This window comes from Triturus cristatus, chromosome 5_1 (genome assembly GCF_964204655.1).
Source record: "Triturus cristatus chromosome 5_1, aTriCri1.1, whole genome shotgun sequence".
Classification (NCBI taxonomy): Eukaryota; Metazoa; Chordata; class Amphibia; order Caudata; family Salamandridae; genus Triturus; species Triturus cristatus.
In genome coordinates this window covers 513,923,933-513,940,230 of record NC_140587.1, presented here as the reverse complement: position 1 = coordinate 513,940,230, position 16,298 = coordinate 513,923,933, and the positions used below count along the sequence as shown (strand labels likewise).

The 16,298-nt window shown below is 39.9% G+C and overlaps 1 protein-coding gene across 1 annotated transcript in view; it reads left to right on the top strand.

Annotated features, from left to right (window-relative positions):
• The window catches only part of STMN2 (stathmin 2), a 156,767-nt gene extending 141,739 nt beyond the window's left edge, over positions 1 to 15,028 (top strand). Inside the window, exons 4-5 of the mRNA XM_085605378.1 lie at positions 11,806 to 11,997; positions 13,544 to 15,028. Of these exons, the coding sequence (XP_085461504.1) occupies positions 11,806 to 11,997; positions 13,544 to 13,603 (252 nt within the window). The 3' untranslated portion in view covers positions 13,604 to 15,028. The remainder of the gene's footprint in view (positions 1 to 11,805; positions 11,998 to 13,543) is intronic.
• Positions 15,029 to 16,298: the final 1,270 nt, after the last annotated feature.

The window sequence follows — 16,298 nt, the reverse complement described above, 5'->3', positions numbered from 1 at the left end:
GGAGCTTAACACATTTTGGCACTATTTATATACTTCACCTTTACAATTTCACAAATTTGGTTTCACTTTGTGGATTTTTGTTGTCTTAGTGTCATTTTATAGATTACAAATAACCCCATTTGTTTAAATTAGTTTGGAGTTTTTCTCATGTTTTGACTTTATTACTTGTTTGACCTGACATACTAGGTGTGGTTTCCCCCAATTATTTTCCTTCCATTCTCCTGTTTTTGCTGACTTTAGGGCTCTGCGCACTTTACCACTGCTAACCAGTTCTAAAGCACGTGTGCTCTCTCTTAAACATGGTAAAATTTGCTTATACCCAATAGGCACATTCAATTTACTTGTACCCTAGTAAAGCAGTACTACATGTACCCATGGCCTGTAAATTAAATGCTACTTGTGGGCCTACTGCACTTATTGTGCTAACCACTTAAGTAGCCTTCTAAACATGCCTCAGGCCTGCCATTCTAGCCTGTGTGTGCAGTTTTAAGCTGCCATTAGGACCTGCCGGATAAATCTTTTGCGAGTCCTAAACCTTCCTTCTTAATAGATATGTCACCCCTAAGGCAGGCCTTAAACAACCCATAGAGCATGGTGCAGTGTATTTAAAAAGTTGGTCAGGTGCTTTTGATTTTTTACATGTCCTCATAGTGAGAAACTCTCAGTTTTTCACTACTGCTGGGCCTATCCCTCTCCCATAGGCTAACATTGGCGTACCTTATTACATTTAATAATTGTTAACTTTCAATTGGGAACAAGCGGAAATATTGAGTTTGATGTCTAAAGAATTGTTATTTAAAATCTTCTTTATTGATACAGTCTGAATTTAAGTTTGAAGTTACCATTTTATTGTCCTAAATATTTGGTGCCTGCAACCTGTATCCTGGGTCGAAGTTGCTCTTTGTGTATTTCTCACAGACAGTAAGACAAAGGGGGAATAGGTGTTGGCTGGATAGGTCATCTCTGAGTTGATGGGGGGCAGAGCTGTCACCTACCACATTAGCACATCACAAAGCCTCTGCCTGAGCACACTCACAAACGGTTTGACACACGTCTTTTGTGAACCCAGACAAGCTCGGGCCAGGGCAGGGAGGGTGGAAATTCCAAGCACCTCTAGAGGTGGAAGCCTCTAGAATCTTCTCCTTCTTCAAAGTGGAAATAATTAACCCTAAGAACCTACTCTTCAGTACGCCTCTGGATCCTGTGGAAGACTGCTGTGCTGCTCTGCACAAAGGACTGCTATTCTGCTGTCCTGCTATCCTGCTGCCCTGCTAACTGAATGAAATGGATTGGACCTACATCTTGAACCTTGGATCACTAGAGTGACTCCAAGGGCTAGTTGGCTGGCCTCCTGATGAGAACCTCAGGGACAGAAAAGGCGCCAACAACCTTGACCTCAGCACTAGACTCGGTCTGCTGACTTCTACCCCTCAAGAGGTGCAATCCCAGTCCTGGACCCTTGGAAGTGGGCCTGAAGGTGCTCTGCCAGCCCAAATGTGGTACTGTAAGCAGAACCAACACAGCTTGATGTATCTCCTCACAGCTCTGCTTCGGAACCACCAATGCACAACACATCCTTATTGCAGGACATCACATCGCAGCCTGCAACCACTTCATAACCGCCGCTGCGCAATGCATCCTGAACACAGGCCTTCACATTACAAGCCCCTCATCAACGGCATCTTTGACGAGGACCCAGAACTTGAAGAAACTCAAAACTCCTTCTCAGGATTAAACTAACAAAAAAGAAGTTGGCACAGAAACTGAAACATAAAAGAACATCTTTATTAAACTCAAAATGAGTGTGACTACGTCACCCAGAAGCCGCAGCAACTGAATGAGGCAGTCCAAAGAGTACAGTACACTGGGGTCTTATATATGTGATGGTTACAAACTCAGCATAAAAGAAAGGGGCAGTCCTGGCTCATGCAAGCATGCAAAATGCCAATATGGATATACAAAATCTGCCAAATATTAGCCAAAAGGAAAACATTCAAAACAAGGCATCATGTAACCAGAACGTCCCCCTTGAGTCGTGTTTTTGCCCAATCCCATAAATCAATCAATGACAGTACCCATAGGTCAATCAGCAATGGCAGAACATGTTTGTGTGCTTTAAAGGAAAGGGTGTGGAATAGGAAAACACAGGGCGAGAATAGCGAAGGCCAAAAGATAAGATACGGCACGAGAAGAATACTAAAGGCTAACAGATAGTTGATATAGAGATTAGGTAGTCCAGACAAGGATTAGTTTAGGCCGGCTGGTGTCTGAGATGGGTTTCAAGACAAGGACGGAGGGGGTTTTTGACACGTTGCAGTCCAAGGAGCAGAGACACTTTGTGAATCGAGCAGCCTGTGTAAAGGCAACACAAAATAGCGGTGAATGTAAAATGGAGTCAAAATTAAAGAACCTCAGACCCTCCTTTTGCCATTACGCAGGCAAATCCTAATTCATTGCTAGGTGAAATGGGAATATCCTTTATCAGAGTCCAGACAGAACACTATTTCAGGACCATTTTGGATGAACATATCCAACACCCAGTTCATACAGTGGCACTGGAAACACTTGTGCAACCACAACTATACCCAAAGTCCGTTCTAAGCCTCTCTGGTAGGCTTCTATCGTCCATCAAATCTGCTTCCATTGTCGCATTGGGCCTCTTGATTCAGGCCTTCCATGAAAATAGTGGTCCTCAGTATCCGTTGGAGTGCCCTCCTGGCAAACACTCACAGCTCACTCAAAAGTCTCAATGCAGTGCACCAGTGTCTCTCCTCTGCGGCAGACACTACAGATATTGTGCTCTTCATTGGTCGTAGGCACAGATCATCTCATGCAGACCCAAGTACTATTAATCGGGAAAGAGCATCAGACTTTCACACTCAGCAACACTTTCAGGCTCCAACACTCGCTATTCAGTGTCAGAGGATGTTTGGGCTGCTCTTTCATTTAATTTTCCTTTCATCATGTAGTGCCTTAGATCCTCCGGTGTACTGCCCTTGGAGCAAAGAAAAGGGGGTGTGTGGCCAAAACTCAGGCCAAGGGGCTCAAGGGACTGCACACTGTCAGAGGTTACCAGCACATGACAGGTAGAAAACTGAAGCCTCAAACCAGCTCTGCCATCAACAACAGGAACCCTTCTCTTTCGCTCTTTTACACTGAAACTCTGGTTTTGTGATGTCCAACGCCGTCTGATGGAGCAAGTACGATACCATGCGCTGGCGATCGCTGTCCAGCTTTGCTACTTTCTGGGTGCTGAGACTGTAGGGCCAAGACGTCCGTCTTTCATCTGTAGCTGTCACTGATGGGAATTAGGCTTAAATTAATGTTCTGCAGGTTATTATGACTTGATACCCGCAGAATCTAGTGACGTAGGAAATGTGACACAGTTGTTAGTTTCCTTCAATTTAGTACAAAAACAGTTCATTGTATTTAACAATGGGACTGCAAGCAGGTGGCCTGCAATCTGCGAGGGAGTGACCATACGCCATGGGACAACTCTGGTCTAGAATACACTATCATTCTCAAAGGCAATACTTCTAGTCTCTTCAATTTGGGTACCCTTCATTATCCTCTGCCATCTAAGGGTAGATAGATACATGGGAATTCTATCATGTTCAAAAAAATAAATGTAAAGTATCTCCTATTGAGGTGGAAAACTTGTCTTACTATAGTATTGAGTCAGTTAACCAGTCCATCACTACCCTGACAGTCAGACTGGGGAAAACATCGAAGTAGGCCTAAAGAAAATTCTTAAAAACCAGTCTGGTCATACAAAAAGTGAATTTATACATGATATGGGGGTATGGGGGTACATTACTACAGTCTGGAAATGTGAGCCTGAACAATACACCAATAATAATAAAAGGGCTGACTGGTGAAAGGAATTCGAAAAAGAGAAATGGGACTAGGACATAGCTAAAATCCCCAATAACTATGCACAATGCAACATCATTCAGGGGACAAGTGGCAAAAGAAAAATCTATAGGAAGAACAAGAAATTACTCGGGTGATAGTCAAGTTTGTGACACAATACCAAGAGTGTGGGTGATACACAAAAGTCAAAATAGTACACATATTTTAACTCTACCGCTGGCCGCTACACCATATACGGTAATCTCAGCTAATGTTCCAGTTCCTTCTTCAGGGAAAAATGAAACCTGGTTTCCTTTAAGGAACAAAGCCATACACTACTTAGGAAGCAGAACAAACCTGGCTAATGTAATATAGAAATTAGGTCACCATGTACAAGAGTCACAGATCTATAATTTATCCTTATGTCCAATCAGGATACATAAATCTAGGGCTGCCTGTTCCTTAAGGAAAGGGGGCAGTAACGTGACTAACTGCAGGTGACACACTTTGATCCTGTATATCTCTTTTTATTTTCTTTCAATACCATTATAGCCAAATAGACATGCACTGGTAAAGTGTTGTCTCTCATGTTCACAGCATAAAATATCATTATCTGTGGAATTTAGTAACCAGAACAAGTCCAACCAACTGTTGCGTAGCGATGGGCATCGTCATGACCATCCCCTCACAACACAGGGGAGCTTGTAATAGTATCAAAAGCAAAAGTGTAAAAACAACGCAAAAACAAAAAAATGTTCATAAAATAAAAACACACATGCCAAGCCATCAGGTATAATTGCTGTATTCCAAGCACAGAAAGCATAGACAAATTTCAATATCATGTGTAAATGAGCGGTGACGCACAACACTATGTCATGCACTTTATGCACATGCAGCCCAAAACCCAATATTCGGGCCTGCTTAATTTGTCAGGCTTAAAATGAAAATTACACTTTTTTTTAACTTTCCTAACCCTGGTCACCAGTTAGTGGTGACCGGCTGTCAAATATAACTTACTGTGTCGCTTCTGACACACAGGACCAGCAGGAACAATTCATAGAAAGACAAAATGCACAAAAACAAAGAAGTTATGCAACAACACATCTGTTTCAACACACAGCTGACAGCACCCTCCTTCTTGCAATTTGCACATTGATTAGGTCCCACAGGTACATATGGAACACTCGTTCAACCACCTCATGATATGGACCATCGCTGTTGCGTTTGCTGTTGACCACTGCTTTTTCACTACTCCTCCACACCTACTGTAACATTCTCAATCCATTCTAGTCTTCTCTCACCCTGATTTCCTGCCTATAGCCATTCAGGTCGCTCATTTCACCATTATCCCTTCACAACTATGATGTCTTCGTCAAACCAACTCACGTGTCCAACTGTAGTCTTGTCAGCCCTAGAACCACCCAGAACAATCCATGAATGATCTGTGGGCAGAAGCAAAGAAAAAAATACACAACACACAAAAGAGAGACACTTCACATAACACACAAAAATATCAACTGTAACTTTTAACCAGGAGACAAAACATAACACACATTAACAAAACACAAAATAGAAAATACAAACCTAGTGGTACTTAACTGTAACCATCTTGTCAATTTTGCAATAACTAAAACATGTGAGCATGTTAAGCCACCTTAATTTTAACTGTCTAAAAGGAAAACAGTTTCACAGACACTCTGTGTTCCCTTGCGCCACAATTCCTCCTGTGAAAAATGAATCTTAATTTGCTGATCGTTTTTACCTAGGCATGTAGCCCAAAGAATACTAAGAAAGAGCTTCGTCTTACTTTTTGTCTAAGGCTAATGCCACATTTTTTTTTTTAAATGAAGGCAACTACGTGGACATTATTTTTCAAAAGCAGAAATACCAATGTATCATTTTCTTCTCAGCACCCCTTTTCTTTTTGTTTATAACGATATGGGAACAGACAGGGCTCCGTAACGATTCTCGGCTGTCCTATCTTATCAGAAAAGCTCAAAATAGCACCTTAGCGCGGAACCAGCCACTGCGAGCACTCCTGGCCCCCACCACTTTTCAAAGCTCACCTGCTGCAAGCGTTACACATTTTCATGTCAGAGAAGCTTTCTAAGCAGTGATTTCTCCATCTGTTTACACTCACTCTTAACTCCTACCTTACTGACTTCGAGGTCAAAATCTGCCTCGCGTGTCTCTCTCTCCTCACCCTGAAGCTGTCAAAGACAAAAAACCTTCCTAACTCTTTTTAACCTGCAATAATTAACCCTATTTAAAAACACATGTTATATATATTACTTCTGTTAGAGGCTCCAATTTGTTTATGTTCTTAAATTATTAAAACATTTACGGTGAATAACTCATAGAACATAATAACATAACATACTAGCTTTAGAACAAATGTTTGTTACTACCCTATGCAACGGTACTCAGTTCATCAACCTTAAATGAATGAACGTCTCTGTAGGTCCAGCTAGAGTTAGTACCTTCAACCCTGATATTAAACTCAAACCTCTGCACCGGGCACATTGGCTCACTGAGCCATTAAAAGCAACCCCAAATGGGAACAACTTGCAAATTTGTATTATACCTAAATGTATGCATTTACTGAAGCCTAAGGCACTTTAAAGCTATTGTAAAGGGCAAGAATGCTGTTAAATAGTCTATTTTACCCAATTTTCGACTTTGATATTTGGGGCACTTAAAAATAAATATCCTATAATTGTGCTACATATTAATCATCCTCAGAATGTACTTTACAGATTGCAGATATTGGATATTAGACATATCTCTTGCAAATCCTTTTAAAAAAATGAGTTTTTTAAGCCTGCACCAAGTGAAAATCCATATACAAATGTCCTCACTATGCAGTACAACACAAATTAAATTAAATTATAATGCTAGGAGGTCACAGTATGAGTATTAAGCTTTATAAATAGTAAAAAACGAATTTAGAAGCACTTATTTTTAATAATTATTTTTCATAATTAATAAATATTTTTGATAAATCCAATCATTTTTGATAATTTCACATATAAAAGCAAGCTGCATTCCTTGCCTATCATTTTAGATGCATTCATTTCTAAGTTTAAGCACAGAAGCGTAACTTGAAACATAACACATTTTTGCGCCACTTTTATATATATTTTTTTAAAAGGACAATTATTATTTAGCAACAGAACCAAGAATATGCTTACAAAAATGCTTAAAGAGAGGAAAACCCTTAATTGAAATGTCTTCCTGTAATGCAAAATAATGAACCTTAGTTTTAGAACCTTTTTAAAACAACATTTTGAAATGCAAAGTTTCACCCGTGTTTAACTGAGGGCGAAGTCCTGGCTAAGTAAACATTCCTGTCTATTAGAGCTGCTTGCTTAGCGACAATAAAAGCTTGTCTCTCAGTGTTGTAACATGAGCATGGTGTCAGTCTTTTTTAAACTAAGGGCATATCAATGCGTGTCGCGTTAAAAATTTACTTCAGCTGAAGTGTTTGCCTTTTAATATCTAATACAATGTATGTAAGTAAAAAATACTATAAGTTTATTTTTCTACAAAACACACAATTTCGTTTTTGAGGCCATTGTATTCCTAGTGAATGTGAATTTTTTTTTAAGCATTTTACAGTTTGTACATGTGCATAGTTGCTTACTCTATAAATCATATTGCAACATATAGCTATTTAGCATATCACATTGTTCATTTCTGGATTTTTATTTAATTTCTACTTAATATTAATTAACTGACATTTTGCTTAATAGACTGAAAACATCAAAAAACCACAAACACACATTGAGCTCATTTCAGACATAAACAGAAAGGGGTCAAACACTCAGGACACACGTATTTAACCCACAGAAACACACATTTAACCCACAAATCAACACTTAGGACAGAAACAAAGGACAGCCCACAGACTATACTTAAACCAAACCATTTGTAAATACTAGTTGTAAGTCATATTTACAAGAAACGCTTCTCAATAGTGTTCCAAAAGACTGGAAAAACAGCCCAACAGACTGCTATATGTCCAAGAAGCCAAAATTCACTCCATTCATTAGATTGCGCAGAACAAAGGATCCTTGTATGTATTATGTCCATATTTTAATTCCCTGGGGATACAGAATCACCAAGGAAGAAATATGTTTTTAAACCTAAACCTATTTAGGTATTCCCTCTAGGGGAGCCAGCTAATTTACTTTATTACACTATGGTACCTCCAAAGAAAAAGCAACACATTGTTCAATGTGAGCTTGAAACAGGCATGCCAAAAAATACTGCAGAATATGCAAGTATTTATAATTAAAGTAGTGCTTAAGGTACTCTCCGTACGTTGCACCGTTCAACAAAATCAGATAGAGAAAAATCTCCTCATTACCTGCCTACACAAATTGCAATTTGCATATCAAATCCAATACAAATCCAAAGTTGGCCAACACAAAGTCCAAAATTCCAAAGCTACAGTAAGCGTTACTAAACTACCTTACTCTTACCAATCAAAAGGTTGTCCGAATTCTAACTGCCAAGTTCTGAATGACTTAACGGTCTTTTTTTAGAATACTCACGCCAAAAAAGAAGTTCTCAGTCAGGAGTGATATCATGTGGAGGATCAAAATCAGGAAGATCAGAAATATGCTGGGCTGCAGAGACAAAGAATCCCCAGAATCTCCGTGCACAGAGTACCTTCTTAGTAGAGTCCTGTCCTGTCCTCCTCAGTAGATTTCAGTCTCCTGACAAGCTCGCTCTCTCAGATAGCCACTTCTGATGATCCCGGGTTTCGGCACCAATTGAAGAAACTCAAAACTCCTTCTCAGGATTAAACTAACAAAAAAGAAGTTGGCACAGAAACTGAAATATAAAAGAACATCTTTATTAAACTCAAAATGAGTGTGACTATGTCACCCAGAAGTCACAGCAACTGAATGAGGCAGTCCAAAGAGTACAGTACACTGGGGTCTTATATATGTGACTGTTACAAACTCAGCATAAAAGAAAGGGGCAGTCCTGGCTCATGCAAGCATGCAAAATGCCAATATGGATATACAAAATCTGCCAAATATTAGCCAAAAGGAAAACATTCAAAACAAGGCATCATGTAACCAGAACGTCCCCCTTGAGTCGTGTTTTTGCCCAATCCCATAAGTTAATCAATGACAGTACGCATAGGTCAATCAGCAATGGCAGAACATGTTTGTGTGCTTCAAAGGAAAGGTTGTGGAATAGGAAAACACAGGGAGAGAATAGCGAAGGCCAAAAGATAAGATACAGCACGAGAAGAATACTAAAGGCTAACAGATAGTTGATATAGAGATTAGGTAGTCCAGACAAGGATTAGTTTAGGCCGGCTGGTGTCTGAGATGGGTTTCAAGACAAGGACGGAGGGGTTTTTTGACATGTTGCAGTCCAAGGGGCAGAGACAATTCGTGAATTGAGCTGCCTGTGTAAAGGCAACACAAAATAGAGGTAAATGTAAAATGGAGTCAAAATTAAACAACCTCAGACTTTGGATCACAGCCCGCAGCTTCTTTGGAAACGCTGCTGCATGACTCATCCTCGATGCTGGACTTCGCATCGATGAGATCCTTGACAATGCAAGACTCTGCATTGCAGCTCCACAGCTTCCTTGGAACCGCCGCTGTGTGACACATCCTCGATGCTGGATCTCACAATGCTCTGCAACCAAGATTTAACAAGCTTTGTTCAGTGGGCCTGACTTGGTCCCTGTATCTAGCCCGTGCTCCATTACAGTCAACCGGAACTTATTACTTTGTCCCAGTCCGGTGCAACCAGAGAACTACACTTGGCACTTTGTGCTTTTAGGCACTATTTTTACTTACATTTTAACATTGCATATCTCTGGCTCTGCTGACTGGATTTTTGTTGTTTTGGTCTCAAATAACTTATTACATTTTACTCTATTTTTTACATTGGTGTGTGATTTTCATGTGTAGTGTTTTCACTTTATTACTGTTTGATGTGCTTAATAAATACTTTACACATTGCCTCTAAGTTAAGCATGACTGCTTTTGTGCCAATCTAGCGGAGGGTTTAGCACAGGTTATTTTGGGGGTTGCTCATGTTTCACCCTGACATAGATTGTGGTTGTTAATTGAGTAAGATTTTACCCTCCTCAACCACTAACCCAATTTCCTATATTATGATTTTGGTACTGTATACTTTGCACATTACCTCTAAGTAAAGCTTGTTTGCTCTGTTTCAGGTTTGTGGATATTACTTGAGGTGGGGACCCTCCACTCAACTAATTCCCCAATTTAAACAGTAGTTTGAGGTTTGTTCACACTAGGCACTAGGATAATGAAAAGTTTGTTTACAAGACAATGGTCCTCTTTACGTGAAAAATGGCAGCATATTTCAAGATTGTCAATCTGGTAACCATCTATCAGTATTTTACCACCAATTATCCAAAGGTGAATGCTACCTTGTCATGTTTTCTGCCTGCAGTGCAACTGTGTCATTGGAACACTTTAGTGTGTTTCCATCCACCTAGGCAGGCTTCTTTTGCATGGAGGTATGCACTATACAAATGAGGTGTGCTGCTAACAATGTCATTTAGCTGGGTATTATATTGCCAGCTGTCGAAAGGATAATATTGTGAGAAAAAGACCTGCCTTTTGTTTGTCTAGTTCTGACTGGTATTACAATGTGAAATAGCGTTCCTACAGAGCTCTCTCCCCCTGCAGTTTGGCTTGGTCATTCCCTGGAAAAGGCACTTCCCCAATGGGACATCACCATGCCCACTCTGCATGATGAGGTAGGACGATCCACTTTGCTTTTTTTCTGACCTACCCAGGCGGTGAAGGATTTAAATGCACATTCGCTATCCAACCATGAATTACCACTTGAGGTGCTACTCGCCCAAAAGCGCTTCAACACCTCATCAGGGATAGCAAGTACTATATAAATGCAAACCTTTTCCCTCTTCGATCCCTCCACTATCCTTCTCAATCCAAATAACAGACCAACATAGCCACCGCTCAATTTAATTTCATATTTCACTATACTAATTTACCACTAATCCTTTATGGGTCCTGGAGTAGCATGCTACCTGGTGAAAAAGCACTTAAACGCCTCATCAGGGGTAGTAAGCGGTATATAAATGCGATTACAATACAATACAATTGTGAGTTACAATGTATAGGGTTGCTGAAGTTACTGCGGTTGAAATGATCAATTATGACCAGGAATCACACCCCAGCACCACAAAGTTAACAATTTTGTAGCCCCCTCTATTGGCAAAAACTATACGGATGCCGACTACTCTGTCCCTTTCTGCATGGTTTTGCCCAATTTAATAACATTAAGACTCATTTACCACATAAAGATTACAGTGGTGGAAAGGGAATCGGGCAGTGTGGGATCTGGGACAACTGAAGGAGCATTTGATATTCTTCCCATGGTGTTGTGGTTGATCACCTGGGGGCTTGGATGTGCCTCAATCTGTAGCCCCTGCTCCAAACACCAGTTCACCTGCAATCAGTCTGAGTGGTATCCTCCAGAATACTGCTCTGGAAAACTCAAAATTGGTCCCTTAGTAGTAGTAAAATGTACAATGCACATTGGCAGGTGGTAAATTGAATATAATGATTTCCAATAAATCTGATTAAGTAAATAATGCCTTGATTACCCAAAAGGTTTGAAAGTAAAAGTCTTAATAATCAGATCTATATTTAAAGGGGCAGATTTACAAACCCCTTGCGACACTTTTGCGTCACTTTTAACATGGGAAAAGTGACGCAAAAGTGGTGCAAGGGGCTTGTAAATAAGCCCCAAAGAGTTTTGTACTTTTTGCACTACTAAATTTTTGTCTTTTTCATTAAGCAACTATAGGGAGCATTGAGAGGCTCAATAAATGCAGTCGATATTGCTGGCAGAGAAATAATTTGATTCACAAGATGGCCTCACAAAATAGATTATTAAACAAAGTGCATCCATGTGTTTCAGGTCCAGGAGGCCCAGATCTTGAAGCAACTGGCAGAAAAGCGGGAGCATGAACGAGAGGTCCTTCAGAAGGCTGCGGAGGAAAATAACAACTTCAGCAAAATGGCAGAGGAAAAGCTGATCCTGAAAATGGAGCAGATCAAAGAGAATCGTCAAGCCTATTTAGCTTCCCTGATGGAGCGCCTTCAAGAGAAGGTAAACAAAGCTACTAGATCGCTCCTGGCCTGAAGTAAGATAAGAATGGATTAATCCTCACTTGCCAAAAAATTTGCAAATGGTGGACAATTCATGCCATTGACATTTCACATCCATTATGGACACTTGTGATGTACCATAAAAGCAAGCGCTACACTTTTACAGAGGCTATGGAAAGGGTCACTCTAGCTTATAAGTAATATGATTTGCTACAACCTGCACCTCTTGAGGACGCTAACAATTAAGGGTACTCAGACCCCTTTGTCCCTATTTCTTTGTCTACTCCTACAGTGCACATTCAGATGTGTCCCTACTTTTCTATTTCCCCTCTCTACCCTTCGAGGTTTGTATTTCATACTGAGGGTGGTACTACATTTTGGAACAATATCAGGCTTGAAAAAGGCATCATAAAATGTACCAAACCACAAGAAGATCCCCCCTAAATAGAAAGTTAATATCCCAGATTTTTAGAACATTGGATAGTTTTCCATTCACAGTGTTAAGAAAGTGGCCTGAGCAAATGTCCCAAAAAAGAGGCGCCCAAGCCAGAAGATGCAATAAGTCAAGTATTTTTGGCTGGGGGATTGTGACTCTAACAAATGTATTTAGATTTCCTAAAGTGCCACTTATCTCCATGCAAGGATGTGGAAGTTAAGTGTTTTTCAAACTCTCCATGAATCCCAGAGAAGAGTGTGAGTAGTCGCAGCCCCAATAGACTCCGCATTTAGAAACTTAGCTAGATTACAATGAATGTTCTTGTCCACAGCCTTAACCCTCACTATTGAATGAGTTGGCCAGATCTTAAAAGAAGTCAAATTATCTTCATTATTGACCAGCTGAAAAGATGGCACTAATCATTAGATTTGATTCAATTTCTTCTTCCAAATTCATTGCTTCATCAAGCATGGCACAAGATGGTATGCTTTTCTGGCATGCTTTTAAAAGGTCTGTTAAATTTCTTCTTGTTTTACCTGCACCTAAATGTTTCCCAAAATGTAAAAAAGCTATCATTTTTTTGAGTGAAATTTGTAGTAAGGTGCTATCTCACTAGATTCCTAGTCTCCCATGATCAGTTTTATAGGCACACCAAACACAAATCTTAGCCTTGCCTTTATTAGATGTGGAGCTCACCTGAATATCCAGGCCAGCTTCATAATATATTTTGTGTGAGTGTTTGTGTCTTACTCAATGCCAAAGTGTGACTTACCGATATATTTTCAGGAGTAAGACTTACTCATGGAAAAAACCATTGTGACTCACAAAACCTCTTTTAACCTCAGTAAGCATGTTCTACTCCTAGAAGTTCAGGAGTAAACCAGATCTTAGTCTGGAATAAGGCACCACTGCTCATAGGAAGCTCTTTATTATTCGGGCACCAAAAGTCCTAAGAAACAGGAGTTCTTTGTATTAGAAGGAGTCACTTGTACTTCTTTCTATAGTGATATGCATTCATGGATCATGTATATTTTGGATGATTTGAAAAGATCACATCAGCATACATGCATTCTGTTCTCTCCATTGACTCTACCAAACCTTTCTTTTCCAGGAGAGACATGCTGAATTGGTCCGCAGGAACAAGGAACTCCAGGTTGAACTCTCTGGCTGAGAAAAGGCAATGGTTGATGTGACATGTCTCCATCATTAGTAAACTCCCTGCCTATATTATTATGGATCATGCGATATCAGTATGAAAAATGTATGACATGGTTTAAAAAAAAAAAAGAAAAACAAGAACTCATTATAAAAAATACAAAAAACGAATTAAAAAAAATGCAGTCTCTTTGCAGAATGATTTGCTTGATGTTTAAAAATCTTGAATCTTATTTTGTAAATATTTACATTTTTGTTAAAAAATACAAGTATTGCATTATGCAAGTTATTTCATAATTTTACATGTCCTGTAACAGGCTTTTGATGTTGTCTGTCCCCACTATGTTACAATTGCTAAGTCTGTTCTTTCCCCGTCCCCATGTCTAATGCCAATCCCTGCAGTTTTCAGTCTAGCAGAACTATGAGGGCAGGAGGTCTGTGGTACTAGAGTCTCACCGCCTCCTCATTTTCTCAATTTGTACAGGGATCTTAAAAGTTTGCTAAAACTATAAACAAAAGATGATGTGGATATACCCACGTCTGGCCACATCCATGCAGCTTTCCTGGTGTGTCCAGCACACATCCTTCATTGTGGTTTCCACAGCACAATGCCTACATTAAGGTGCCCCTCCCCTTGTGGACGATTCAGGGTTCAGTCTAGACAATGTCATCTGCATTGGGCACAAGTGAAAATTTAGGTAGCACTACTGTGTGTAGCCCTTAGACATAAACACTACACCTATTGGCAGAGTAGAAGTCTGAACAGTCATCGGGCAAATGATGGATCACTTACCATGGCCAATAGAGCCTGGTGAGTTACTGGCTGGTTCATAAGTATTTACATGAAAGAAAAGGAGACCACTTTTAATGATCTGTGGGAATATTGCAACTATAAAATGTAGTGATGGGAATGTAAGTGTAAATGCTGTTGTACCTATACCCGCAAAGATCCAAGTGAATAATACTTCCTTGGTTAAGGTCTTTTTGATCCTGTGAAAATTGAATCCTCAAAATGTGGTTTTATAATCCGGCCAAAAGCAGATTCTTATTTTTTGCAACTGTTCCAAAAAATACTTAGTGACATTTTTTTAGGGGGTATGTTCTGGGACCTATGTGCTGACTGTTCTAATTTTTAACATTACTGATGTCTCTTCAAGATGATTTTTGCTCCTTGGTGGTAGATTCCTCCTAGCTAGTTTAATGACATCCATACTTATGAGATCTGGAGCACCGGAAGTCACTCGAATGAGCGAGTACTCCATGGACTGATCACTGACAAGCATACACCAGATCTCAAGCATAGTTGCAGTTTTGAAGTTGGCTTGTCTCCAGAAGGTTGCTGCCTGCGTACTCTAATCTTCCTTCCTTAGTGCTATTTTCCTGTTCGTCATTGTGAGCAAGCTGTGATTAATAAAGAATTGGGGTTCTGTGAACTGAAAAAGCTTGTTTTTTTCATTGTTTTGTCATCATTTCTCTGATTCAAATTAACAGTGGGAAGTGTGGCGTGATATAATGTGGTGAGTATCCTTGCAGTGCTGCAGACACTATCAATGATTTCTTCCGAAAGATTGAAGAGTCGTCTGCTGAGCAGGGATATCTTAAGGATGTTTGGGGCCTGTGTGTAACAGCTCTGAATTTATGATCCAATTTCAGCTTTTTCATGCTCTCTTTGGTCAGGTCACTGACACTGCACAGGCAATCTGGTCAAAATTCTAAATGTGTTTCCATCTAAGGGATAGCGAAGTGTGTTTTGAATACTGTAATATAGCAGCAGCTTACTAATATTTTTGGAAATAAGCAACCTACTGTCATTCCTCATATGTGAGGTCCTGCTTTGATCTAAAAGAAACTTTTTTACAGATGTTGCATGGTGTTGAAAAGTATAAACAAAACATTTCTCTAGAAAATGTCTGTAAAGGACTCCCACTCATTAGCCATATTAAAAATAAATTAAAGGAAAATGGTATTTAAAACTATGTTTAAAAATCATTCAAGCTAATCAGGGCAAAACTGTGGAAAACACAACTGGAATAATCAGGGACGCACCTAAAAAGTTGGGGCCCTGGGCCAGAGCCCACATTGCCCATGCCTTATAACGTCTCTGCTGCTGAGTGCCTTCTAAATCACCACACATATGAACTGAAGAATTAGCACCAGAATGAGGAATTAGTTGTATCATTAATATGTGGTCAAACATTCGTTCGTGGCTACCACTTCAAACTGTGAAAGATGGGTGCCTCTGGGAAGGCACGATTAGGTGGCATCTGGCCCTTGATGAAAGTATGACAACAGGGGGATGCTCCCGCTTGCACTCCAGTTTGCGTGATTTTTCCAATGAAACTTAAAATATTAGAAAGTGTCTCCATAGAAAGTGACAAGCAAGGTTACTTTATGCAATAAGTCCTGTTAAAAAATACTTCCCTTTGAATACCAGGTCACTACCTGAAAAGGGATGAGAGGAAATAAACAGGATCGCTAGTCCTGAAGAAAGCCAGACCACCCTTAGAGGGCGACAAAAATTGGCCGAAACATGTCGACATAGAAAGCAGTAAGGAAAGACAAAGGGGTCCTAATTATCCCATAGACAATCTCCACAGAATTTTTTAATCCTATCCAAGGAATCCAAAATTAAAGATTTTTAAGGGTATCCTTGAGGTAGTTTTACACGTATCCTGTCATTGTCTATCTATATGAGGTTTACTGCATGGACC